This window comes from Podarcis liolepis (genome assembly GCF_965112155.1).
Source record: "Podarcis liolepis genome assembly, chromosome: 9".
Lineage (NCBI taxonomy): Eukaryota > Metazoa > Chordata > Lepidosauria > Squamata > Lacertidae > Podarcis > Podarcis liolepis.
In genome coordinates this window covers 61652623-61680318 of record NC_139564.1, presented here as the reverse complement: position 1 = coordinate 61680318, position 27696 = coordinate 61652623, and the positions used below count along the sequence as shown (strand labels likewise).

General features: G+C 43.8%; 1 protein-coding gene across 1 annotated transcript; it reads right to left on the bottom strand.

Moving 5' to 3' along the window:
- Positions 1-1342: 1342 nt before the first annotated feature.
- On the bottom strand, positions 1343-27428 carry RELL1 (RELT like 1). The gene is made up of 7 exons (XM_083460112.1): positions 27199-27428; positions 12625-12852; positions 11123-11194; positions 10420-10477; positions 9268-9507; positions 6474-6730; positions 1343-5520 (listed from the first exon to the last, which is right to left on the bottom strand). Exons 1-6 carry the CDS (start codon positions 27287-27289, stop codon positions 6511-6513), a joined length of 909 nt encoding a protein of 302 aa, XP_083316238.1. The 5' UTR covers positions 27290-27428; the 3' UTR covers positions 1343-5520; positions 6474-6510.
- Positions 27429-27696: the final 268 nt, after the last annotated feature.

Sequence of the window (27696 nt, the reverse complement as noted above, 5' to 3'; positions counted from 1 at the left end):
TTGACTCCAAGTCTCCTCCTAGATTCTCTGCGTGGAAGCCTTCTGCGCAGCGTGGGCGTGCCAAGTGGAGGTCCTGTGCTCTCTCCGCTGATTTCACTGGAAGAGTCTCTGAGCCTCCCCTCCGCCTTACTCTCAGCTTCCCCTTTCTCCCTGGTGTCCCCTGGATTTCTTTCCCCCGTGGGAGCCCCCTCTCTCTCCTTGCTAGTTCCCTCCCCTGCATCACTGGAGCGACTTTCCTCTCCTCTTCCCTCTGATGGCAGTTCCCTGACAACAGTGATGATGGTTCTTAATGCCACTGTTGACTGCTGTTCACTTTACATGGGTGTAATATGATTCTGATATACCGGTTGTTTATTAAATAGTTCAGTACAACATTTGATTCAGAATTATTTTTTTTCTTGTTTTCCTCCTCTAAAAACTATGTGCATGTTATGGTCAGGTGCGTGTTATAGAGCAAAAAATACGGTAGATACTAAGCGATTCATGAAACACATGAAGACACCCGCTTAATTTTCTAGGCTCAGTCCATTTTTGCTAGCATTTACCCAATGCTGCTAAGCTTTGGGAGCAAATGAGAGCACAAAAATGAGGCTTGCTTCTCAGCTTTGCAGGACGTGGGGCGGGAGGCAGTGGGAAGACAAAGAAGTGAAGCCAAATTTCTTCCAGCCTGGGTTGGAAAGAAGAGAGGAAAACCTGAGGAATCTTTGTGCTTTTTTTTTTTTTTTTTGTATTTTACATAAAGCAAACAAGTGGGAAGGCAAAAGCTGATAAGAAAACAAAATGGTGGGAATGAACCAGGGACTAAAAAGTATCCTCTCTCGGCCTTTGGGTGTCTTGGAGACATTTTCAAACCGCCACAAAAAACAAAACCACAGTAAAAAGGACAACTTTGAAGCAACAGACTAGCAGGGAATGGAAGCCACCACCGACTAAGCTAAAAGCCGAAACAGACCGGATTGCAAGGCCTCAGAAGTCTCATCAAACAGCAATTTCTGCCTCAGACCTTAGGAGGAGCTCAACTCCCATCTGATCTCATATTTCAGGCTCATTTGTTCAGTGTACAGTTTCTATTCATTTGTCACATTAACAAGATCCATCATGCTTAATCCCGCCACATGTTCATTCATTTAGAAAGGAAATGAACATTATCCGAAATATGCGTTTTTATGTCCTGCTGCGCTGATCAATTCCCAACCCCCGTCTTTTCTGTTTAAATGAGAAGTTGTATTAGGGGTTTTCTTTGACTCAGTTAAAAAACACTTGCTTTTCCAGGAATTTAAAAAGTCAACATCTTATTGGAAAGCAAATGACGTCTGACTTGAAAAAAAGCAACAGGAGAACATTTTTTTTAAGGGTTTTGTATTTTTATTGTTCAAGTAGTACAAAATCTATATACTAACCGTATTGTTAAAATACATTTAACACAATGTGAAAAGCGAGCTTCAGCCTTACTATGTCAGTCCGTATATCATACAATCATAATGATAGAGTTTCATGGGTTATAAGACAGTTCTGCAACACTCTTGTTCAAGCGTAGCAGACACCACAGCCGCAATCCAAATATTTTTGTCAACTTCAGCAAATAGACATACACACACAAGAGTATTCACAAACATTTCCCCACTAAACAGATCCTCAATGCAGTCTGTTCTAGACCCAACCAATCACAAATCTGAATTAGACATGGCAAAACTATTTGATTCAGTTCGCATTTAAAGGCAAATAAAGATAATTCACATTTCCTGAAACGCTATGTGAACTGCCATCTTTCAAAATTCACACAGCAAAGCAAAGCAGTTCTCCAGCCAAGTAATGTGTACAAATATGCATGTTGCGAGGATACAATTGTGAAAATGAGCAAAAATGCGTTGTGTTAGAGAATATTTAAATATAAGGAAAATATGGCTCACAAAAATATGTATATGAGGCAAAACCGCATACATACATGTAGGAGAAATTCACACTAAAATGCTGGTGAATTTTCAGAATTCTTTAAAAAAACAACAAATTATTGCAAACTGATGTAGAGAACTGAATTTAAGACTGGTAAAATGAGAAAGTGAAGAAGATTCACCAATCCCTTATCTGGAATCAGACCCTTCTGAAGAGGCATTGGATGAGTCAGGTGTTAAGATGCAAAGGTTCCCCTACACAGGTAGGATTGCATCCTGTTTCCACATGTAGATTAGGCTCCGGAATTGGGGGTTCACATTTTTTTTGCATACCAAACACATTTGTTAAGCACAATAGCATTTTAAAATACCTTCCGTTAAAATTGCAGGACTGTTATGGATGTAGTGCTTTCAGAAGGTGAAATGTTTTCTCAGCAACCCTTATTCACCTCTACTGGCCATTTTTTAATTTTTTTTTTTAGCAATTTCTGATACAATGGTACCTCAGCTGTCGAACGTAATCCGTTCCGGAAGACCGTTCGACAACCGAGGCGCAATGGGCTGTCAGCAAGTTCAATGGGGAAAATTGAAAAACACGCCTCGGAAGCCGTTCGACTTCTGAACGGCGCGTTTGAAAACGGAAGGAATTATTTCCGGGTTCTCAGTGTTCGGGTTCTGAATTGTTCGGCTTCTGAGACGCTCAAAAACCGAGATTCCACTGTATTGAGACAAAGTGATCCTACCCAACCAGGAATCGCATAAGCCAAAATCCTAGGCCACCCTCACAATGGTGTAGCATCAGTTGCTAACACCCAGGGTGGCGCCAGCCCCCGCCACCAACACTGCTAGAGCAATCCCACCCCCAGCGGAACAAAGTAGGGCCGCACTGAGCCGCCTGTGCAAGGAGGAGCCTGACCAGGCCGCAGGTGGGGTCACCTGGTCATGCCTGCTCAAAAACTGTGTGCCTGGGCCCCCCCCCCTGGCACCCCCACACTACACCCTGATCCTTAACTCCTATGGGTAAAAGGTAAAGGGACCCCTGACCGTTAAGTCCAGTCACGGACGACTCTGGGGTTGCGGTGCTCATCTCGTTTTACTGGTCAAGGGAGCCGGTGTTTGTCCGCAGACAGCTTCTGGGTCATGTGGCCAGCATGACTAAGCCGCTTCTGGTGAACCAGAGCAGCGCACGGAAATGCTGTTTACCTTCCCGCCAGAGTGGTACCTATTTATCTACTTGCACTTGATGTGCTTTCCAACTGCTAGGTTGGCAGGAGCAGGGACCGAGCAACGGGAGCTCACCCCATCATGGGGTTTTGAACCGCCGACCTTACGATTGGCAAGGACTAGGCTCAGTGGTTTAGACAACAGCGCCACCCGCATCAACTCCTATGGGTAGGTGTGACTAATTCATCATACCCTCCATTTTTAAAGAAATGGGTTTGGTTCCTCGTGTAGCCCAAAGGACACCGTCTACGCATGAGAAGGAACTATGGAGCAAGTTTCACAGAACTGTGATAAACAATCGCTTTCTTTAGATTTGCACCATAATTATTATGACACTGCAAGGTCACTATGCCACACTGTCAATCTTAGGCATGCGACAACATCAAAAAGCCAATTTGGGCTAAGGGGTATTCTTCATTCCCTCATTCGCGGGCAAACGTTTTCTGCAAAAAGTGCTTTCTTCCTCCTGTTCAGCTCAGTCCTAGACAAATGTACTGGATATCTGGCAAGGGGTCTGTTTATTTAACCAAGTCATACCTAATTTTAAGGGAGCTATCACAATACAGTGCAACCTACATTTTCGTCTACTTCGAAGCCATTACTGTTAAGTGTTGTTATGATAAAATTTCAGGTTTATGAAGTCCACAGAACTTGTATTATGCTTATGTGAATAAGGCTTTTGGGTTTGTTTGTTTTTGCTATTTTATTTTAAACCTTAAATGGAGGGACTAAAACTACATGCAGCATTTTCAAAACAGGCTTTGGTTTATTTTATTTTACCTTATTTATTAAATTTATATACCACCCTTCACCCATAGAGCTGGTGGTGGCTCACAACATAAAAATACAAGATAAAAAACACAAAATGCATAATAAAAACAAGAACGAAAATGAAACAATAACCCCCTCCCTGAAACACATTTATAGGGTTTAGCCCTGGTTAAAGTTGAAATATTACTTCTCACGCCTTTTATATGAACCCATTTCCATTGTGCTACAAATATATTTCTTGATGTGCATGAATTTCCACTAGTAGATCCTAATTTAAAATACATAGAGGTAGGGAAAGTGCTCCCAAAAAAACAGAAATCTCTGAATTGCAACCTCCTACTTTTGCTTGGTTCAAGCTGACAAGATTTTATTTACTGTTAGAGTGGACAGCTTCCTAATCTGGGCATATTTATAAAATTAGTTATGTATATACAGCGAACCTGTTGCAAAGAAAAGAGTGAGTTGTTTTTTTTAACTCTGATAGTCTAATCGGTTATCTTCCCAGATAATGCCCTACCACTATCATGAAAAATATTCCTCACAGTTTAGAGGCCATTTGGCAATGAAGAGTAGCAGCTTCTCTGAAACATGCCATTAGTGGAGAATTTCAGAAGGTTCATTGCCTTCAAAGTTTGCCTTGAAAAGCGCCATCAACCAAAAGTAAAAATATTTCTCTCTATATATATTTGTTTATTTGTTTCATAAAATTCATACGCCGCTTGATTATACAAAAACCTCATAGCGGTTTACAAAAAAAAAGATAAAATTATCAATAAAAAAATTGACAATAATTTAAGGCCAATGCATGCAGAAAGTCATCAACTGCCTCCGCAGTAATTCAATCACAAATCTGCAGGAGCAGAATATGGTGTTTTGAAGTTCTTTCGGGATTTAATACAACATCTATCAAGGTTCATGACCAAAACAGGTTTGTTAGAGATCACAGAGCAGGCTTCCTCCACCTCGGCCCTCCAGCTGTTTTGGGACTACAACGCCCATCATCCCTGACCACTGGTCCTGCTAGCTAGGGATCATGGGACTTGTAGGCCAAAAACATCTGGAGGGCCGAGGTTGAGGAAGCCTGTCACAGAGGTTGCTTTGAGCACAAAAACGGTAATTGTGTAAGTATACTGAGAAAATAAAATTAAGCAATGCTTAATTTAGCAATCATTGGCATTTAGCAATAAATGCAAAATATAGCTCGACTTTGGTCACCTCCCTTACAGAAACAGCCAATATATAAGACTTTGCTCCTTGGTACATCAAACACACGACAACACATTTTAACATTGCACTATGGCAGCAGAGGCATCTTGGCAAACTGATTATTGTTTGTCATTTCTAAGAAGGATTTCATTCAGTTCAACTTTATTCGAAGTGGAAAAACATAATGTTTTATAAATATAAAAATTGCTGACTGTGTGCTCCAGTAACTTGTCAAATAACTAAACTGTCCTTAAAATTTTAGTTACTAGAGCACTTAAAATACCTGGGACCAAAACCTGCATGGATTCAGTCACAAAAATTATGCGCAGCGCTAGTGCATTTATATACTTCTCTTCAGAGACGCCAGTGTCCCAGTTTTGAATTTTCCCCAAAGCTATTGTGTGTGCTTTTTCTCAAAAGCCTCCATCTGCAAGAGAAGAGAAACAGAAACGTGCCTCACTTTAAGGGACAAACGGCCATTTTCCAACGTGCATCTCTTTGGCAGAGGGCCTTCTCGGTGGTGGTGCCTGCCCTGTGGAACACCCTCCCATCAGATGTCAAGGAAATAAACAACTATCTGACTTTTAGAAGACATCTGAAGGCAGCCCTGTTTAGGGAAGTTTTTAATGTTTGATGTTTTATTCTGTTTAATATTCTGTTGTGAGCCGCCCAGAGTGGGTGGAAAACCAGCCAGATGGGCGCGGAATAAATAATTTGTTGTTGTTGTTCCCTTAATATTAAACTTGGCCCAATAACTGTGATCATCGTACAAAGAATCAATATTCTGCAGTTCAGTGCTCACATTTTCAAGGGACACTTACTCAGAGTAGACCCACTGAAATTAATGAACATGGCTACGCTAGGTCCATTAATTCCAACAGGTCTGCTCTGAATCAAAGTGATAATGCCACCCATTATCTCCATGCATATCCACAGACAGAACGTTAATAAAGGTAAAGGGACCCCTGACCATTAGGTCCAGTCGTGACCGACTCTGGGGTTGCGGCGCTCATCTCGCTTTATTGGCCAAGGGAGCCGACGTACAGCTTCTGGGTCATGTGGCCAGCATGACTAAGCCGCTTCTGCCAACTGCTAGGTTGGCAGGAGCAGGGAACGAGCAACGGGAGCTCACCCCGTCGCGGGGATTCGAACCACCGACCTTCTGATCGGCAAGTCCTAGGCTTAACCCTAGGTTTAACCCACAGCGCCACCCGTGTCCCAGAACGTTAATACCTAGAGACAAAAGACGCTTTGGAAGTTTATGTAATGATATTATCCCTCACAGACCTGAATTTTGTCAGAAACATGGCAATCTTGCGTTTTATAAACCTACCTATAAATTATTTAAAGTCCTATGTTTAGAACTGACAACATACTGACCTCTGCTTGGACTCCCATCACTTTCTGGGTCCAACTGTCATGCGGAGCCAGATCTCGATCTATCCTCTTTCTTGGCAGGAGTGCGCTGCTGATCATCTGGTACCTGTTTGGCAGCAGGTGTGACTGGCGCCTCTTTCGAGGCTTCTTTGACAGGGGTAGCCGGCATTTCACCATTGACACTTTCGACGCCACTGACAGACATCAAGTTCTTACGTTCCTTGGAAGCAGATTTGTGTTCCACCTTTGTGACTCTAAACCTGTTGGGACAAAGCTGAGCTATTAAAGCAATCCAGCATTTTACTACCGCCTCTGCAAAATTCGGAAAGGTTTCTCTAAATTTACAATTGTATTAGTTTTGAAATGACTGAGGGGCTTATCACTTTGAAAGACGTAAGACAGATGATCTTGCTGGGAGACTGTTTTGGGGGGACAGGGGGCGGGCGGGTGTGGGGGACTCCCTGGTCCTGAATGGGGCAACTGTGCCGCTTGGACTAATGCAACGCACTCTACATGGGGCTACCTTTGAAGGTGACACAGAAACTACAACTAATCCAGAATGCGGCAGCTTGACTGGTGACTGGAAGCGGCCGCTGAGACCCCATAACACTGGTCTTGAAAGACCTACATTGGCTCCCAGTACGTTTCTAAGCACAATTCAAAGTGTTGGTGCTGACCTTTAAAGCCCTAAACAGTCTCGGCCCAGTATACCTGAAGGAGCATCTCCACCCCCATCATTCAGCCCAGACACTGACGTCCAGCACCGAGGGCGTTCTGGTGGTTCCCTCACTGCGAGAAGCGAAGGTTAAGGGAATCAGACAAAGGGCCTTCTCGGTAGTGGCACCCGCTCTGTGGAACGCCCTCCCATCAGATGTCAAGGAAATAAACAACTATCGGACACTTAGAAGACACCTGAAGGCAGCCCTGTTTAAGGAAGTTTTTGATGTTTGATATTTTATTGTGTTTTTATTTTTTTGTTGGAAGTTGCCCAGAGTGGCTGGGGAAACCCAGCCAGATGGGCGGGATATAAATAATAAATTATTATTATTATTAACTATCTAAACGATATGTGGAGAAGTAGGCGGTTAGAGATTATGGCTGCGCTGCAATTACAAATTCTAGAAGAGTAACTATGTTGACAAACTAATGGATGCTCTTTTAAGAATTTGTCCCTCCAGAGCAGAGAGTCTCAAACATTCTACCACTACGGTAAATCTGAACACAATTCAACTGTTATCATTCCCTAAATATTATTCCCCCACCTCTCTTTTGCACTTTAGTCACCGTTCTTACCAGCACTACAAACATGGGACTTCATCAGAATGTAGATTGTAAGCTGGAGCTTACAAACCATGCAGAAACAAATGTGTTATAACACACCTACAAATTTATCTTTGGCTTTTTCCTGTAAAGCAGTTGCAGCAAGGGGTCATGAGTCCCCTTTCAGTTTTGAAGTGGGCGCGCCAAGCCCGACAGAATCAGGATGCCCTAGAGTTCCCTGCACCAATGCAAAAACCTACGGAGAAACGTCTCCGTTCACATGGAGCTTCCAAACTCATTTTCTGCATCAGTTCGTCCTCAACAGTACCACAAACAAAGGGAGCGATATTCCAGCTGCTGTGCAGCTGGGATTACGAGGGACCAGGCCTGCACAGGAAAGAAGCTGGCCAATTTCTGCTGAAGAGATAGACTGGCCTGTTTCACATTGTAGTTGAACTAAACTAGACGTAGGGTTGCCTTATCTTGAAGAGCAAAAAAGAGGACCACTCAAGGCCTCTTTCCCCCAGCTTGGGCTGGCAGAAACCATACCTGAGCCAACACCCAACAAACAAACAAACAACACCCCAAATGTTCAAGTTAGAAGGAGAAAGTGTGATGGACCTTTAATACCAAAATCCCAGGCATTTCCTTTAAAATGTAACACCCCCCCCCCTGTCGTGATCAGGTGGAATTGCTATGAGGAATTATAACAAATATAGAGTAAGCCATCTGTGTCAGCAATGAAAGCATTGCGTTGACTGGGTTTAAACTATTTTGATATAATTCTTGATCAGTCCACACCTCTGCATCCCTGTTCCATTTCTCTTTCTTGACCAGTCACGCACACTGCCAGTTGCTTCGCCAGGCAGGCATCCTGGGTCATCAACGACAGTGGGCAGCTTCTTTGATGTAGCTTTTCTGATATGTTAATCTTAGGATGTTAATCTTAGGGTCAGGAAACAGATCTCACCTGATGGTGATAATGATCGCTGTCTTCCTGACCATCCTTCTTATCATGTGTATTGCTTGTTTATGACCTCAGGGGTTGCCAAATGCACTCCTTTGTAGTTCTGTTTACCGCAGAAATATGCGTGCTTAATTAGTTTTGGTAGTTTAACTTTGTCCCCATGTGGGGTTTGTTGAAATGCTTAGAAGAAATCTGATTGGTTCTTACGAACACTCTGTAAAAAGTTCTTTTGTGAATAAAATGACCTGGGCCAGGGGGTGGAGGCAGAGATTATTATACGCACCCTTCCCAGAGTCTTGCTGGTTCAAGCTTCTGTGTATATTCTTATTAATCAGAGTTCAATCCTTCCTTTGCTTTGGGAACGCCTCACCTCCCCCCCCCACCCGGATGGGCATGTTGCCCCCCACAAAAAAAAGAGGACATAGCCGATATTTCCTGGACATATGGCAACCCTAGAGTTTAAATGTGAAGGTGCACTACGATCACGCACGCCACCAAAACTGCGAATCCACCACAGTACTGAGAATCAAGTCACGGTTTCACCTAAAATGAAATTATAAACGGGCACACCTTCCAACAGACAACACTGTAACCTCCCCATGCCGGGCTCTTCTTGGGTCTTTGGATTTTTTAGCTGGACTGAACAGGTGCCACCTCTTCTGATTGCAGCGGCTACAGTCACCTGTTCCGGCTACTCCACCAACCGTATGCAAATGGCGGCCTCGGCAAGTGTGTTTCAGCTGAGGGCCTCCGGACGATGAGGGAGACACTGGACTTGTTGGACTGCCTGGCATAGTCGGACTAGTAGGGCTATATTTAAAGAGCAAAAAACACAAACGTTACAGGACAGAAACGTAGTGTGGTATGGTGGTGGACATGTTGTGGTGGACAGAGGATGAGGTGGTTGGACAGTGTTCTCGAAGCTACCAGCATGAGTTTGACCAAACTGCGGGAGGCAGTGGAAGACAGGAGTGCCTGGCGTGCTCCGGTCCATGGGGTCACGAAGAGTTGGACACGACTAAACAACAACAATCTACAGTGCCGTTTGTACACATTCATCACCTTTTAGAAAAATATAACAATAAAAAAAATCTCTATTTAAAGAGGAGAAAAAAATGCCAGCCATGGAGGGCAGGTGCTGTCACAAGCACAAGTCAATCCACAGCTGGCTTCTCAACAAACTTGCAATGCCAGTTTCTCCTGAGTGAGACCCTGGAGGGGAAATGGTTTGAACAGTGAGTCGGCTTCCAGAACAACTCTCCCCCATCAAATGTTTGTGTCTGTACACAGCCTAAGTTCAAGTATGTGTAACCAGACATATTCTTTCACCTGACCTATGTTTCCTTGCCTCCTCATGCTCTCTTCTGCTCTGTTGGATGTTTAAATTGTTAAAAGTTCGCCAGAAAACTTAGCTTAACTCTGTGAGGCACCATATGCATTGATGATGCAATTATAGGTATATTCGAGCATATTTATTATCTCACGCAGACAGGATTTTTGTAAAAACATGCAGCTGTCTCTAGCTTAATGTAACATGCACCCAACTTTTAAAGACACATATATGAAACTTTTAAGAACTTCACTATTACAGTACAATCTGTCTGAAAAAGCCTGCATTTGCAAACTTCAAACAAACCACCTTCTGCAACAACCTCAAAAACCATTAACATCTTGTCTCCCCTGAATGTGGAGCATAAAATGAAGGAAAAAAAAAGGTTTTACCTTTCAGGATCATATACAGAGTTATCTGCCACCATGGCCTTCAGAACATCAGCGTTAGCTGCAAGAATTACATAATTAAGAAATACTTAACATTTTGGAGTTGATCTCTTTGAACATGGCTGGCCTAACTTGGACATTACACACACTTATATCAATAAGATAACATGCCGCAAATAACTTTCGTTCTACTCCTGACCCCAAAGCAGTTTGAATCCTTGGGAAAATATCTCTTTGGAATTATGAATGAGAAAGTGTATACGATGCGTGTTGTGAATTAAAAGTCCTAAATTAAATGTCTTCATTACTTCCAAAGGTTGCATATTGGTGGTGAGAAGAGGCAATTCAAAAAGTGGGAGGGGGTCTCTCCCCCCCATGCCCCCATCATTCCTCCTCTCTCTCATTTACACATATATCTTGAAGCCATTTTGATTGAGGAAAGCATTGGAGAGAAAAAAATGATTGCCAGGGGGTGATCTTTGTGGATCTAGCAGCATATGGTGTGGGCTGGCTCATAAATATTCCTCCCCCTTCCCTCTGGCTGCTGATACATGCCTAACTGATGCCTCCAATTGGAGCCAAAGGAAGCTTAATAAAAATGAGCCTAAATTCTGCAGATGGGAGGCATAGTGAGGAGGGGAGGCTGTGGGACAGAAGTTCCTCATGACCTGCACATTCATATTTTTTAAATAGCCGTACCGCATACCTTCATTTTTCATAATGTAGTCAACTATTTTCCCCACGGTGTCACCGTTATCATTCATACTTTCGTTCAGCTCTGGAAAGAGAAAGAAAGATTTGGCTTGTGGAGATGTAAAGTATCTGGTAAAGTTAAAACTATGGTGGCTGGGGTGGGAAGCAATGTCTCCCTGAGGGTTTCTGGAGAGGGGAAGAATTGAAAAATTGCAATAATGCCCTGTTTTCCTCCTTATCAAACCTGACTTTGCTGCTTTATCATAAGATGCACTGTTTTTTACCATTTGACATATTGATGAAATTTACTCAGAGTGAAAAGTAAGACTACTTTTATTGCCATAAAATGAAAATGTATGCACATAACTTATTTTAATACTGAAGTCTGGCTTTCCCAGTGTGATGGATATGGCCTGTTTTGGTGGACAATTCTGTGAAGTTCAGGTGTAATGCTTATCAGTTCTGGCCTTGGATTATGTTCAGCAATACAGTAGTACCCCGAAGTTGAACGGAATGTGTTCCGGAAGTCCGTTCAACTTCCGAAACGTTTGGAAACCAAGGCACGGCTTCCGATTGGTTTCCGATTGCGCAGGCATGTCAGAAACAACAGCAGAAGCTGTGGCAAATATTTGGCTTCCGAAACAAGTTCGAAAACCAGAACACTCACTTCCGGTTTTTGATCTTTCGGGAGCCGGATCATTCGACTCCAAAAGCGTTCAGGAGCAGAGGTACAACTGTAATACCTTTAACCAGGAAATAGTTACGGGAAATTAGTAAACTACACGCCTCTCCTGGTATGTCCCACGGAGGAACTTACGATCTTCAAAGAAAAACATCTTGGAGGTCCCGGGCCACAGAGAGGTTAGGCTGGCCTCAACCAGAGCCAGGGCTTTTTCGGCTGTGGCTCCGATCTGGTGGAACGCTCTGCCACAAGAGACTAGGGCCCTGCAGGACTTGACATCTTTCTGCAGGGCCTGCAAGACAGAGCTGTTCCACCAAGCCTTTGGACAGGGCACAGCCTGATTCCCTCCTTTGGCAATCTTCACAGAACTCTAGCCCAATGGTTGCCATCAATTTGATTTGAATTAATTTTATAATTAAATGATTTTAGAATGTTGTATTATTTTATTGTTGTTAGCCGCCCTGAGCCCAGCTTCGGCTGGGGAGAGCGGAATATAAATAAAAAATTATTATTATTATTATTATTATTATTATTATTATTATTATTATTACACATGTATCATATTATGAAAATCACAGGCCCTGGCCAAAACCTTGCTAACCTGCTGAATGATCTGGCTCTGGTCATCAGGGAAATAAATAAATCAATTGCAAGGTTAAGCACAGTTTTGCAAGTTTCCAAGGTCCACCTGAACAGAGCTTGCAGACCACCAGTGTATACAGACCACAGTTTGAGAGCCTCTGATCCAAGCACTATAAAAATGGGGTTAATGCTTGTTATTCCTTATTTCCACATTAGCACAGGCACCAGACTTTTAAATCATTCTCGCCTACCTATCTTTTCCCCAAGCTGCTCCTCCTCTTGCTCAGATTCTGTTGTACAGCGATATCCTTTTTTCTTTAGCATATGGCAGATGAAAACCCCCAGGAGTCCCATGAGGAAAAAGACAGGAATCAGGAAATATGCAATATATTCGGGGTGCTGCCCATTTCCTGACGATCCACTTTCAGGTTTATTTGCAACATCCTCTGCGCTATGGCTTGCCAAGGTACGAGGGCCCCCTATGAAAACAAGGGGGGAGAAAGACTACAAAATTAGTAAGATTTGTACAGCAATGCTGATATTTTATGCGCTTCTCAGTCCAGAAACTAAATGTTCCCCAAAAGCAAGGCACCGGATGAGCAAATCCTGGATACTGTAGCCAAGTATGTATTTCATTTTGATGGCAAGTAAAATTGAATTCTATAATGCAATTGTTTAAATTACTTTAATTTAGCTGTTCTGCTTAAGCATAATTATAGAGTTAACAACATAATTATAAATTTGATTTATCCACGGCATTGCATTATTATGTGTTACAATGTTTCGTTATTTTTAATGCATTAAAAGAACGAATTCATCGACAAGAAGTGGGCTTTGCTCGTGGAAATATATACCGTATTTTTCACTCTATAGGACGCACTTTTCCCCTCCAAAAATGAAGGGGATATTGTGTGCATCCTATGGAGTGAATGCAGGCTCCTTGGCTTCAGCGATAGCAACGCGAAGCCTCCGAAGCGCAGAGGGAGAGCTCTTCCCGTGCTCCGGAGGCTTTGCGTTGCTTTCGCTGAACCCCACCTGAAGCCTCCGGAGCACAGGGAACTCCCGCTGCGCTCCGCGGGCTTCAGGCAGCTATCCGCAAGCCTTCGGAGCGCAGCAGGAGTTCCCACTGCGCTCCAAAGGCTTGCGGATAGCCGCCTGAAGCCTGGAGAGCGAGAGGGGTCAGTGCTAAAGATCACTCTTGCTCTCCAGGCTTCGCTTCGCTGAAGAGGCGCTGCATAGTTTTCCCTCTCTGCGCAGCGCTTCAGAGAAGCGGGAGGAGAAATGGAAGGGGCTCCGTTTCTCCTGCCGCTTCGCTGAAGGGGCGCTGCGCAGAGAGGGGGAGAATTTTTTTCCCCTGTTCTCCCCCTCCTATGCTCTGGTGCATCCTATAGAGCGAAAAATACGGTAATCAAACTTATTGACTCAATTTATACAATCACACCATACTACTTAGAGGTGATGTCAAAAGTGGCCAGCAATGGTTCGCAACTCTGTATGACAACCAGCGCCAGAAAACCTTGGAAAAACCATTGTCACAGCCATGCCTCCGTCTCCAAAGGCACCATGGAAACAGGAGTGAAATTAAGAAAGCCAAGTGCTGAGAAGAGTTGAAATGAAAGATGACAAGCAGCTGTAGATTAGCTTGCTTATTCCAAATGCTAATGAAGAAAGAAAATGGAGCCTGTACAAAGCCTCTGAGTGCTTCAGAAATGCCCACAATGTAGTATGCAATATTTCAAGTTATACCAGACTATCTTTGTACACAAAGAGAAAATGTGACATTTTAAGCAAAACTGGAATAGTTCACACCTTCTTTGAATTCTTCACTTATTCGAGAAGGAAGCTAAGCTGTAGCCCTTTCTACTTTACACCTCCACTTAATTTCTAACACCCTAATATTTAATCATGCTTTCCTCACAAAACCACAGTACCAGCAGAGACACTTATTTACACAGAGCTTCTAAGGGCAAAGCCCAAGCAATATTTATAAATTCCTAATTTCTGAAAAAAATGTGACTTCCTGCTGAATATCCAGCATTGCTTCCAATGTTTGGAATAGATAAAACGGTCTGTCTGCAGGTGGACAGAAATCCAGAGCTATGGTTTCCCTTCATCTGCAATGTGCTAATTATGAGAGCTGTCAGAGTTCACACCAATTCCTAGACAAAACTGTGGTTTTGATGTGTAGCTTTCATTTCCCCCCCTCCTTGGGCTCCTCTCTCTTTTTGACAAACAGAATCACATAAGGAATCCAACAGCGTAGTCAATCGCATCAGAGACAGTTCAGCAGTTGTTGTTGTTGTTGTTGTTTAGTTGTGTCCGACTCTTCGTGACCCCATGGACCAGAGCATGCCAGGCACTCCTGTCTTCCACTGCCTCCCACAGTTTGGTCAAACTCATGCTGGTAGCTTCGAGAACACTGTCCATCCATCTTGTCCTCCGTCGTCCCCTTCTCCTTGTGCCCTCCATCTTTCCCAACATCAGGGTCTTTTCCAGGGAATCTTCTCTTCTCATGAGGTGGCCAAAGTATTGGAGCCTCAGCTTCAGGATCTGTCCTTCCAGTGAGCACTCAGGGCTGATTTCCTTAAGAATGGAGAGGTTTGATCTTCTTGCAGTCCATGGGACTCTCAAGAGTCTCCCCCAGGACCATAATTCAAAAGCATCAATTCTTCAGCGATCAGCCTTCTTTATGGTCCAGCTCTCACTTCCATACATAGTTCAGCAGTACTTGACCATTGTTAGCATCCTTCTGCCTCGAGAGAGCACAAACCTGGGCAATGTGCATGGAGGTCCTGGGCTGCCCAGGCGACAAAACCCTCCTCTCGGTCTCTCTGATGTGGTCCAAAGGAAAACAAAGCAATACATTTGGCACCAGCTTGGCTGAAGGAGTTGCCAAAAGGAGGAATGCAAAGCGCCATCCAACCGTCTTAGGGATTCCAATCTGGATTTGTGCAGGATTTACTCCTTGGCCTTTTCTCCTCCTTAAGATGTCCCGCAAGGCAGTGGAGGTTTAGAATCAGAATTTTCCTTCCAGGGACGCGGACTTAGAAAAAATATTGGGGGGGCCCGGGAAAGCTCATGAATAATAAATAAGCTCATGAATATGCAAATAAAGTGGCTCCGGCCCTAAATAGGGCAAGCCACGCCCCCCCAGCCAGCTGATTGGCTGGCTGGGAGGTGTGGCCAGTCGGGATTCCCCTGTTCTCGCGGGATTTCCGGCCGGGGCTCTCCAATTAGGGCGCGCGGCTGGCTGGCTGGCGAAGGAGCAGGTGGGGAGGAGGCGGGGGACGGCGGCGGCGCTCTGCTGGAAGGGCGCCCGCCCGAGATTATTGGGGGGGCTGAGCCCCCCAAAAAATTTTTTTGAGGGGGCTCGAGCCCCCTCAAGCCCCATGGAGTCGGCACCTATGTTTCCTTCTCAAAGATGGGCTATCTTCCCAGGTTGATGAGCCCCATCTGCCCCTCACTTCTCTCTGCAGCACATGCAGAAACTGCCTTATGAACCATTGAACCGGCTATTGGTCCCATCCGCTCAATCTGCCAGCAGAGGCTGGCTTTGCATACAGAGGAATTCCCTAACTCACCAAGCGTTTGAGACCCACTGGCTACCTTCATCTGGTTTAGATAGTCAAAGTCATTTCCCAGGGTGTGGCTGCTGTCACATGCTGATAGCTTTTAGGAGCTAGAGGTGAGAGCTGAGTGGGGTACAAAGATGGACCAAAGTGGGGACAAAGGTGGACAAACAGAAGGAGAATGACGTGTCCCCCAACAGAGGTACAGTGGTACCTCGGGTTACAGACGCTTCAGGTGACAGACGCTTCAGGTTACAGACTCTGCTAACCCAGAAATAGTACCTCGGGTTAAGAACTTTGCTTCAGGATGAGAACAGAAATCGTGTGGCGGCAGTGGGAGGCCCCATGAGCTAAAGTGGTACCTCAGGTTAAGAACAGTTTCAGGTTAAGAACGGACCTCCGGGAACGAATTGCGTTCTTAACCCGAGGTACCACTATACTAGGTAAGGTAAAGGTAAAGGACCCCTGGATGGCTAAGTCCAGCCAAAGGCGACTATGGGATTGCGGCGCTCATCTTGCTTTCAGGCCGAGGGAGCCAGCATTTGTCCACAGACCAATTTCCAGGTCATGTTGGCCAGCATGACTAAACTGCTTCTGGTGCAGCGGAACACCATGATGGAAACCAGAGCTCACGGAAATGCCGTTTACCTTCCCGCCGCAATGGTACCTATTTATCTACTTGCACTTTTTGGCGTGCTTTTGAACTCTTAGATTGGCAGGAGCCGGGACAGAGCAACAGGAGCTCACCCCGTCGCAGTGATTTGAACTGCCAACCTTCTGATCAGCGAGCCCAAGAGGTTCAGTGGTTCAGACCATAGCGCCACCCGTGTCCCTTTAATACCACTTCCTCTTCCCTAATACCCCATACATCCTGGAGGTTCATATACCCCATCAGATACATGCCTAGGGTGGAGCAGAGGTGTAACAAAACAGATGTTTATATTCAAGTACAGTGGTACCTCAGGTTACAGACGCTTCAGGTTACAGACTCCACTAACCCAGAAATAGTACCTATGGGTTAAGAACTTTGCTTCAAGATGAGAACAGAAATCGTGCTCCGGCGGCGCGGCGGCAGCAGGAGGCCCCATTAGCTAAAGTGGTGCTTCAGGTTAAGAACAGTTTCAGGTTAAGAACGAACCTCCGGAACGAATTAAGTACTTAACCCAAGGTACCACTGTACTGAAGTATAGCCAAGAGGAGGCAGTTCTCTCTTGAACTGACTATAATTGCAAAAATGAGACTTTCTGCAGCACCAAGTATCTTTATTTTTCTACTAAAATATGAAGAAACTGCTCTCAGAGACCCAAGTTGACAAGGAGCAAACTAAATTAGACAGGTGATGAAAGTCAGCCAGATTTTCATGCTGCTAACCCACAAGTCTGCCTGTGCAAGCTGGCTAAAGCTAGCGCCTTCTATCAGGAGGAAGTTTCACTCAAAGTAAAGGCACAAGACTTTCCGCTCTTTAATAGCAGTAATGATGTCATTTCATCTTCCTAATCTAGCCCTTTAGGAAGCTTGCAAGCAGAAAACAAAAAGCTGGCAGACAAACTGCAAGAAATGTTTTCCGCAGGGTGAGAAAAATGATCCTGATAAGTTCATAAAGTTCTGTCACAAAAGCAACACGAGTGAATAGCCGCTAGATACATGTTTGTGTTTTACTTTAAGGCGGTCAGTGGATTAAACAGTTTTAGCCAATAATAATAATAATAATAATAATAATAATAATAATAATAATAATAATAATTCATTATTTGTACCCCGCCCATCTGGCTGGGTTTCCCCAGCCACTCTGGGCGGCTTCCAACAAAGATTATAAATACATCAAAATGTCACACATTAAAAACTTCCCTGCCTTCAGATGTCTTCTAAATGTCAGGTAGTTCTTTATCTCTTTGACATCTGATGGGAGGGCGTTCCACAGGGTGGGCACCACTACCTTCGTGGTTTGATCCTGCTGGGTACTCTTTCTCCAGCATGTCACCCAGGCAGTGGCAAAGCAGAACCCTCCAGCTAGCAGGATTGAACCCTCTGCTCATCAGCTGTTGAGCAGAGGGCTCAATCCTGCTAGCCCTGCTCCTTCTGTACAAACAACCACCACCTTCAGATGACAGACAGGAGAGTGGTCTTAACTACCTGAAGAAGTTGGCCCAAAGGGGTGGGTGGAGATAATAATCTGACCCGCTGGACGATAGGAGTTCATCACTCCTGCCTAATGGACTAGATCTGAATACTAGATAATCTCCCAGTTTCCTGGAACAATTGTCCTTCTGTAATTCACAGCTGACTTCATTTTATTTTTGACTGATCAGATGCCCAACCTTGCATGCGCTCTATGGCAGCTGGTGCTTACAAAAACTGAAGCAGTTTGCTGAGTGGCTTCTATGCTCCTATCAATTTACAAGTTTTAACTTTGATGCTTACTGGCATTTTTATTTATATATTTTCTTTTGTGCTCCAAATTTAACCAAATCGGCTGAAATCATGCAGAAGCAGTATTGAGAAATCTGAGAGGGATAAAAAACAATAAAATCAAAGTAGCCATGTTGGTCCAACAGTGTGTGGTTAATATCTTTAGGAGGACCAATTTTTTTTAATTAAAAAAGGAATATGGTTAGCGAGTTTTGAATTCACCAAAGCTCATCAGGATGGATGACAAATATTGGAACATGAAAGAACTCTCACTTCTTTGTGAATTTTCAAGTCGACCCTGCTAAATACAGCTTTTGGACTTTACAAAGATAGTTGATGAAACTGATCTTGTCTTTACTAACAGAACAGCAAAATGTAAGGCATATCACGCTGCTTCTGTTCCTGCTGAATTCGCTATTCAACGCTCAGCAAAGCTGATCTTTCTCTTCCCAAAAAACCACACAAGATTCACTAAACACCAGACAGAAACAGAAGCTGCAATGTGGCTCCTTTTTAAAGAATATAGCTGAGCACCTTGGAGGGGGTGTTATGTGAGTTTAAAAATGTAAGTAGAGGCCTATTTTACGAGGTGCTAATAAGTATTACCGAGTTAACATAAGGTATTAAGTACAGTGGTACCTTGGCTGGGACATGGGTGGCGCTGTGGGTTAAACCACAGAGCCTAGGGCTTACCGATCAGAAGGTCGGCGGTTTGAATCCCCGCGATGGGGTGAGCTCCCGTTGCTCGGTCCCTGCTCCTGCCAACCTAGCAGTTCGAAAGCACATCAAAGTGCAAGTAGATAAATAGGTACCGCTCTGGCAGGAAGGTAAACGGTGTTTCCGTGCGCTGCTCTGGTTCACCAGAAGCGGCTCAGTCATGCTGGCCACATGACCTGGAAGCTGTACACCGGCTCCCTCGGCCAATAAAGCAAGATGCGTGCCACAACCCTATAGTCGGCCACGACTGGACCTAATAGTCAGGGGTTACCTTGGGTTAAGAACTTAATTCGTTCTGGAGGTCCATTCTTAACCTGAAACTGTTCTTAACCTGAAGCACCACTTTAGCTAATGGGGCCTCCTGCGGGCCGTACCGCCACTGCACGATTTCTGTTCCTATCCTGAAGCAAAGTTCTTAACCCGAGGTAATATTTCTGGGTTAGTGGAGTCTGTAACCTGAAGCGTCTGTAACCCAAGGTACCACAGTACATGCCAAGAAAACTATGACTACATCTGATGTTATATGATGGGAGAAGAGGCCTGGGGGGGTGAAAAGAGGGGGCTGTTTTTTCTAAACCTTCACATCTCTAGACAGGAGAGGGAAGTGAATGAACATGGCACTAAACTGATCAACTTGTAAAAAACAGTAAACATTAGCCTCCCACCTGCCAGCCAAGAACATGCATATAGACAGAGACAGCCCTCTTACTCCAGCCCCTGCCTATGTGGTACCCCTCCAGAGCCAGTGTGGTGTAGTGGTTAAGAGCGGTGGACTCGTAATCTGGTGAACCGGGTTCGCTTCCCCGCTCTCCACATGCAGCTGCTGGGTGACCTTGGACCAGTCACACTTCTCTGAAGTCTCTCGGCCTCGCTCACCTCACAGAGTGTTTGTTGTGGAAAAGGAAGGGAAAGGAGATTGTTAGCCGCTTTGAGACTCCTTAAGGGGAGTGAAAGGCAGGATATCAAGTCCAAACTCTCCTCTCTTTCTCTCTCTCTCAGAGTCCAAACTAACTTTGGTTTTGGAACAGACTTCCAGAACTGGTTAAGTTTGAGAGCCAAGTTACCACTGTAATCCACAACCACCAAAGGGCACCAGGTTGACACAGGCAAGAGAATTTTTGAGAGCAATTTCCCTATAAGCCAAAGTGTTCAATCTAGTAGAATCAAAACAGTCACACCTTAATTGTAGCACTTTAAATTGCAAGTGATGGATTTTTTTATATAAAAAAAACTTTGCAATTTTAAAAAACCATCTCAGCACCAGGTAAAGCTACATTCCAGTAAATGATACATTCATCTACCCTAGTGCCAAGATTTGCAGAAATCAGTCTGCAAACCTTTGAACTTATTTAGATTTCCCTTCTCACACAAACATAAGCCAACCATAAAATCACAAATCTCTTTGAAGTTCATCTTGCATCCTTTAGCTAGCCCAATGGGGATTAAGTAATACATCTGTATGGTTAAGTTAAGGATCAGGAAGTGATGGCCAAGAAAAGCTGTAACGTGAGTCTCAAAAGGTAATTGTAATCAAGTTATCCATACTTGACTTCACTGTTAAAATGGACCCATCCTCCCTTATCTAGCTACCCATTCATATTCCCTTCTGTCCTTTGCCTCCATAGAAATGTGATGCTTGCTCCTGCTGTCTCAACTTTTTCTCTCCCGTTAGCTGTTCTCTCCCTGCGATGTCGCTTCTACCATTCACAGAAACCACTAGCCATTTCCTCACTGGTAAATCCAAGGGTCTCTGCAGCCTATGGCCTCCTCCTCCTGCTTCCTGACCTCTCTGTTGCCTTTGATAATCCATCAAAGTTATCACTTGCCTAACTCTCTCTGTTCCCTAGGTCTCCATGATAATATCCTTCATTAATTTTATTTCTGTGCAATCAATTCTTTTAATGCTGCCGCAAGTGAAAAGGCCAAGCCTGTTTTTTTCCCTCCCCTCGTTCCAGCCGCCAGGCCTATTCAAAATTCAGCTACCATAATCACTCGCCTCAGCCACCACTCCAACCACAATTGTTCTGCATAAGCACCAGCACTAATACCCTGTTCACTCCCAGATCCAGCAAAAGTGCCTCATTTATAGTTTCACGGTTCTTCATAGTTTCCCACTGACCTGATTATCTCTTTGCTTTTATATCCAGATACATCCCTGTCCAGAAAGTCTCCCAGCAACTGAATTAAATGTGCACTCACCCTGTTTATCCCATCTACCATTTCCATCACCTTCCTTGGTTCTTTTCCCGTGGTGAAATTTTAAACTGTAAGCTCCTCAGGGCAGGGACCTGTCATCATATAGTTTGTATATACTGACTGTTTTTAACACTTGATTGGGAGCCGCCCAGAGTGGCTGAGGAAACTCAGATGGGCAGGGTATAAATAATTTGTTGTTGTTGTTGTTGTTGTTGTTGTTGTTGTTGTTGTTGTTGTTGTTGTTGTAAAGCACCATGCCCAACGGGTGATCAAAAGGATCCCTTCCTCTGACATAAGACGACTTCCACTGGAAGGAGGGAATTTTTGGATCCAACCCATTGCTCTCCCCCCTCCCAAAAAAAACTGTAATTATTTAAAAGTTTTTAAACAATAACACAATTCAAACTCAACACATTTACAATGTGATTTAAAAGGTGATGTACATACAAATGTGTAAGGTATTTTCCTGTTACGAGGATCACCACGCAACACAACCCACAGGTAAATTTGCATTCACACCCGCCCACATTCTCCCATGATGTGGTACAGAGATGTGAGGATCCACACAATGTATATTGTTTATAAAAGGGGACAATACCTTATCAAGCCTGTCCTAATAAACCCATTGGTGGCAATATATTAGAACCATCAACTTAGAAACATGCATGAAATTTCAGGTGAACAAAGCAAGCCAGTGGGCATAATATATGACTAGACATGTCCACTAAAAAACCCTCAAACCAGCCTTTTGTAGAATTACAATGTAGAGCGCTTAATAATAAACTGACACATATTTTCTGGCATGTGCCCCATTAATAACCTTGCAAATCAAGCTGTTCCTAATTTTCCATGTCCTCTTATTACTGAAAGAAAGCCTCCATTTTTTAAAAAAATATATTGTTTGCCAATAGATATTTTTTTTAAAAAATCACATAATGGATAGTTTCCCATCTTAAAACGTCCTGTTCCAGCACAGTACATAAATCTGTCATGCACATGCAATAATTTTATGGGACCAAAAAATAAATTCTCCATGACGAGGATTCTTTACAAAAGTTTCAAAGCAATGACGGAGCTTTTAACAAATGCAAAGAGAATGCACCACACATTCCCTTCCCCCACTGCTGCTGAGATGCACTCCTTTGCAACAAAGTACCTAATGAAAAAATAAATTAACGAGCATACTGTAGATTGATGCAAAATGTGTACATAGAAGAACAACAAGTTCCAATTTAAACATGTGTCAGTTTCAGAAGCCATATGCATAACATATACTAAGTGTGGGCCAATCATTTATTGCTTTATTTAAATCCTGCTCTTCTTTCAAACGTAAACAAAATTCTGGTTACAACAACGAAAAGAGCATGTTATGAAATATATCAACCCTGAAGAATATCATTAGATCAAACTATGCCAAGAAAACTTAAGAGCAAAGCTGGAGGCTGCAAAAGGCAGCAACATTTTTCAGCACCTCATTCTTGAATATAAAGGAGTAGAAAATTGAAATGAACCTGAGAATCACACATTGGCTTGTTAGAAATTACTGGTGTTCGCTTCCAAAGGGCAAAACTCTATTTTGACACCAAGCAAAGCAGTCAGTATGTAGTTTCCATGTTTATCTAAGGAAAACAAGGCCTGGTTTCTCCCCACCACCAGTTACTGCTTCTCATTCAACCTCACCTGTCCCAGAAATATTTCTAATTCATGGTTAGGAGAACCAGAGAGGGTAGGCCCAATTAGAAATGCTATCCTTCTTGCTATAACTATTAAGTGCCACACTTTTTATTCCAATCAACTTTCATTAGGATGGAGAATGGAAACAGAATCATTTTCCTGATGGTCGTTCCAAGAACCCTAAACACCTTCCTGGAATAAGAAAAAGGTAAAGGAATATGTACCGTATATTCCTGGAATATACAGATTCAGCCCAAGGGCTTGTCCAGTCACTTTCCACTTTTCCAGGAAAACCTGCTGTTTGCCACCAAATCAGAACAAAACGGCAACAGCGGTGTTCAAAATTAGCCAGGCGCAGGCATGTTTTGTGACTGGCAGGGGTCCAATTGCAACCACGTGGAGATTTTTCTGGATGCCAGGATGGCGACTGACATCTCTGGCTGGCTGGCCGGCCCCTCTAGCTTTCTTAAGCAGAAGCTTATTTATTGATTTATATCCCATATATACAGTCCTTTTTCCCCCAGGGAGTACTCTAAGGGTATGCAGTACCAGCACATCTCCTTTTTTGTTGTCAAAAAATGTGGTACTGTAACAACTTCATGGTGAGTACTAGCACCTATTTTACTAGGGGGGAAAGCACTGCATGCTTCACACTCTCCTCAGTTACTCCCTACTACAACAGCCCTGTGAGGTGCCAGTACTGTGACAGACCCAAGGTCAGACTAGGAGACTGTGACAGACCCAAGGTCATCCAATGAGCTTCTTGACCAGGAGTCAGCAAACTTTTTCAGCAGGGGGCCAGTCCACTGTCCCTCAGACCTTGTGGGGGCCCGGACTATATTCTGAAGGGGAAAAATGAACGAATTCCTATGCCCCACAAATAACATAGAATTGCATTTTAAATAAAAGAACACATTCTACTCAAGTAAAAGCGCCAGACAGGCCCCACAAATAACCCAGAGGTGCATTTTAAATAAAAGGACACTTTCTAGTCATGTAAAAACAAGCCAATTTCCGGACCGTCTGCAGCCAGATTGTGAGAAGGCGATTGGGCCGGATCTGGCTCCCGGGCCTTAGTTTGCCTACCCATGTTCTTGACTGAATGGGGATTTGAACACTGATCTGCCAGGTCTGAGTCCAGCCCTCTCACCACTACACCACATTGGCTTCCTAGAGTGCTCTAATAAGGTAAATAAATATGGGGAAAGCCAAATGTCACTTAGAGAAAGATCTAAAATATTTTCATTGAAATAATTTTCATTGTAAATTTGTTTTATTCTGGATTGTTTTTTGTTTGATGTTTTGATGTGTTGCAAACTGCTTTGAGATTTCTTTTCTTTAAAATATAAAGTGGTATAGAAAATAATAATAATATGATGATGATATAGCCGAAATAAGGCAAGGAGCTTTCAGCATGACTGAGAGAGCCCGAGTCATTTGCAGAAATAGAAATCGTTTCAGGGAAAAAAACCTAAATTGGGAGAAAACCAAACAACGACTGAGCATGCTCAGAATGTCAAGTGTCTGTTGTGAGGACTAAAAATAGAAAAACTGGGTTTGGGGGAGAAATATAATGCAATGCCCTGAAAAATGGCCAGGCCGGCAGGCAAACTTCAAACTGCAACATTTTGTGGCAGATCAGATCCCTCATACAGAATCATCTAATCAATGAATTGTAGAATTGGAAGGGACCACAAAGGTCATCTACTCAAAACTCCCTGCAATTCAGGAATCTTCTGCCCAATTTGGGTCTCGAACCCACAACCCGACTGAGCTATTAGACGAAGCTGCCTTTTCAGTAATATACATTTGAAACAACTGTAGCAGACTTTTAAAAATAAACTTTAGTCTAAAAATGTATGTGCCAGCTACATGTATACATAAAACATAAGCTCCTTTTAAAGTACAGGAAATGTCTTCATGTCAATACAGTCATACGAGAAACCCACAAGAAAAGCATGAGCTCCAGTTTAATCACTTTTTAACAATTTGTGCTATCCCTGACCACATCAGTCCACAGAAAAAGTTTTGCAGATTTCCAACAACTCCTCCCAATGCAACTCAGCCAGTGAACAGTTTCATTTTCCCCTTCCAAAACCCAACACAGTTTCAGCCCATAAGTAGGCTCTCACTGCACGGTTTACTACAAGTAAACAGCTCAGGGAAGCTCAAAATACTGGGGGTGGGGGAAAGTAAGGCAGATGGTAGAGAAAGAGCAGCTGTACATGAGACAATTTAATAGTGTTTGGGTTTTAATGCAAGTATTCCAAGGCCAGATTTCCTTATTCCAACAACCAGTGTTGTGTCTAAGATCCAGAACAGGGAATTAGCAGATTGCAAGAGAGAGACAGAGACAGAAACTACCCTTGATTTTCAGCAACATAGTACACTATCAGCAAATCACAAAAAGTATTCGCTAAATTAACACATCCCCAAAATACTAATTAACCAAAGAATATAACCGTTTTAATCCTCCATAACACAACACCAATGAGTCACAGTTCTATGATCTATTGCTGTTATAGGAAGGAATGACAGTTATGAAAGCAGACAGACTCCAACCATCGTGACTTTGTATCCTGTAAAATAGAGAACTTGAAAAGGTGATAGAAGGCAGAAATGAATTAAAAATACTAAAGGAGGGACACACTAATGGCTACTTTTTACTTTATATTAACATAGATTATCTGCCACCATTTACCAACCCAATTCCGCAGCTGCTTCACTGAACTATCTTTCCATCACAGCTCCACATACAAATATATTGATAAACATAATACAATCTACAACTATTAACTACCCTTCAAAGTACGTTCACAAAGGTGGTTAACACATAAAATAAAGCAGCTATGTAATTTCTTTTTAGTTATCTTGAACATGCACTAGTGGGGCACAATTAAGTGGACTGAACTTTTGACTGAGGAAAAGTCAACGGAGGCATTGAAAAAAAAAATCCTGTACGTTAAGGAATCAGCATGCAATCTGAGTGACAAGTCTTCCCAAATGCAGCAATCTGTTTCACTGCACTCAGTTGGAACTTCCTTGCATACAGAAAAATGCATACATGTGGTACTGTTGCAGAGAATTGATTTGCACATAATTTACACTCTAGTATTCCTACAAATAAGTGTCTCCCGTGGAGGAATCTTGTAACGTGGGCTCACAGTGGCATCTGGCACTATTTCACTGTAAATCTGGTAATAAGATGAGGATAACTGAAATTATTCAGAAGTAATTACACAGCAAGAAACAGCAGGGAAACAGCAGAAGGATTGCAATAGGGGGCTGGGGAAAGAAGACACCAAAGTGCTATTTCTGGATGGATAATTTCTTTGGAACAAAGCTTTAGGTGAAGCCAGTGATTGGTTGCAAAAAGAATGAAAAATGCAAGGACCTGTGAGGCACAGTCTACTATCAATTTTGCCGATTGTTCTGTATATATCACCTTGACTCCTTTTATGAAGTGAGGCAGAGTCGACCAGTCTCAAAGTCTGAATCCTAGAGAGTGCAAGAACAGCTGTGGTTATCTGGAGAAAGCCTAGTGGCTCTTTGCACATGCCCTGAAGCACTGTTTCACAGCTGAGCTGGCTGGGAGTCAAAATAGCCTCTGGAAATGAACTTGAACTCAGCGGCCGAAGCCAGATGTTGTCCTTTTGCACAACGGAGGTTGAAACAAGCCCAGCCCTTGGAGATCATGTATTTACTTTCTGGCTGAGGAAGAACGATTATGGGGAAAGGAAAAAAAAAACCCTATAAAGAAAAAGACTGAACTAGAATCGGACGTGCAATTTAAAACACACACACACACACACACACACACACACACAACTGCCCCATTGCTGTGGGTTTGACAGCAGCCTGACATACAGGAGCTGAGATCCACCTAAGGGATAAGCTTCTGCTTGCTAATCTGCCAGGAAAAGCTTAGTTTCTGCATAACAGGATGGCCCAGTTGGGAAAATTAAAAACAAAAAAGGTGGCGCTAACCTTAAGCAAGGAGTGTGAGAGAGAAGCAAGGGAGCGGGGCTGGAGGGAGGGCTTCAAAAGTCAGGCGGGAGTGAAAATAAAAAATTAATCAACAGCAAGTTGGGAAGTGCTGGAAAAAAGCAGATGAATAACGGAGATTCATGGGGAAGAGAGAGAGCTAAGCCCCCACGATGGAGGGCAAAAGACAACTGCACCCCAGTGTTTCCCCTCCCCATCCCAAAATGCAAAATATAAAGTATGTGCCCAGAAGGAGGAAGCCTTTTCCGCACCCACCGGGAGCCGAGAGGTTGCTCGCCTGGGCGGACGCGGCTTGGAAGAAAGCAGCCGGGTAGGCGGGCGTCGCGGCCGGTCCTTGAGGAGCCATCCCTGGGCGAAGAGACCACCCGCGTCCCGGGACACTGGGACGCCTGGGCTGCTGGGGCGTCTGCGGCGCGCGCAGGAAATCTCCCCCAGTCCGCCCGGGCGCGGCTCTGGCGTCGAGGCTCCGCCCACCTCTTCTCCATTCCTCCGGGGGGGGGAGAGAGCGACTGAGCATGCGCGGTGGCGGCGCCGCTCTTCGGCAAGGCTGAGGGGAAGGCGGAGTTTCACTGTGGAAAAGGCAGCTGGAGGCGAGCAGCCTGCTTTTGCCTCAGTCGGGCGCTGTCCAGTCAGGCGCTCTCGCGCCACGAGGCAGCAGCGCCGAGCGAGCAAAGTCCCAGTCAGTTACTTTGCTCTAGTTATGAGTGCAGCAAATGTAACACTAAAGCACTTTCTGGGGAGCAGGGGTATCAA

What these genes read in the sequence shown, in the direction of transcription:
- RELL1 (XM_083460112.1), bottom strand. Translation starts at nt 27,289, where the DNA reads ATGGCTCCTCAAGGACCGGCCGCGACGCCCGCCTACCCGGCTGCTTTC. An exon ending in GAGCAACCTCTCGGCTCCCG is followed by an intron (nt 12,853 to 27,198) that starts GTGGGTGCGGAA and finishes TTGTTTTCATAG; the next exon opens with GGGGCCCTCGTACCTTGGCA. An exon ending in TCTGTATATGATCCTGAAAG is followed by an intron (nt 9,508 to 10,419) that starts GTAAAACCTTTT and finishes CTTTAAATATAG; the next exon opens with CCCTACTAGTCCGACTATGC.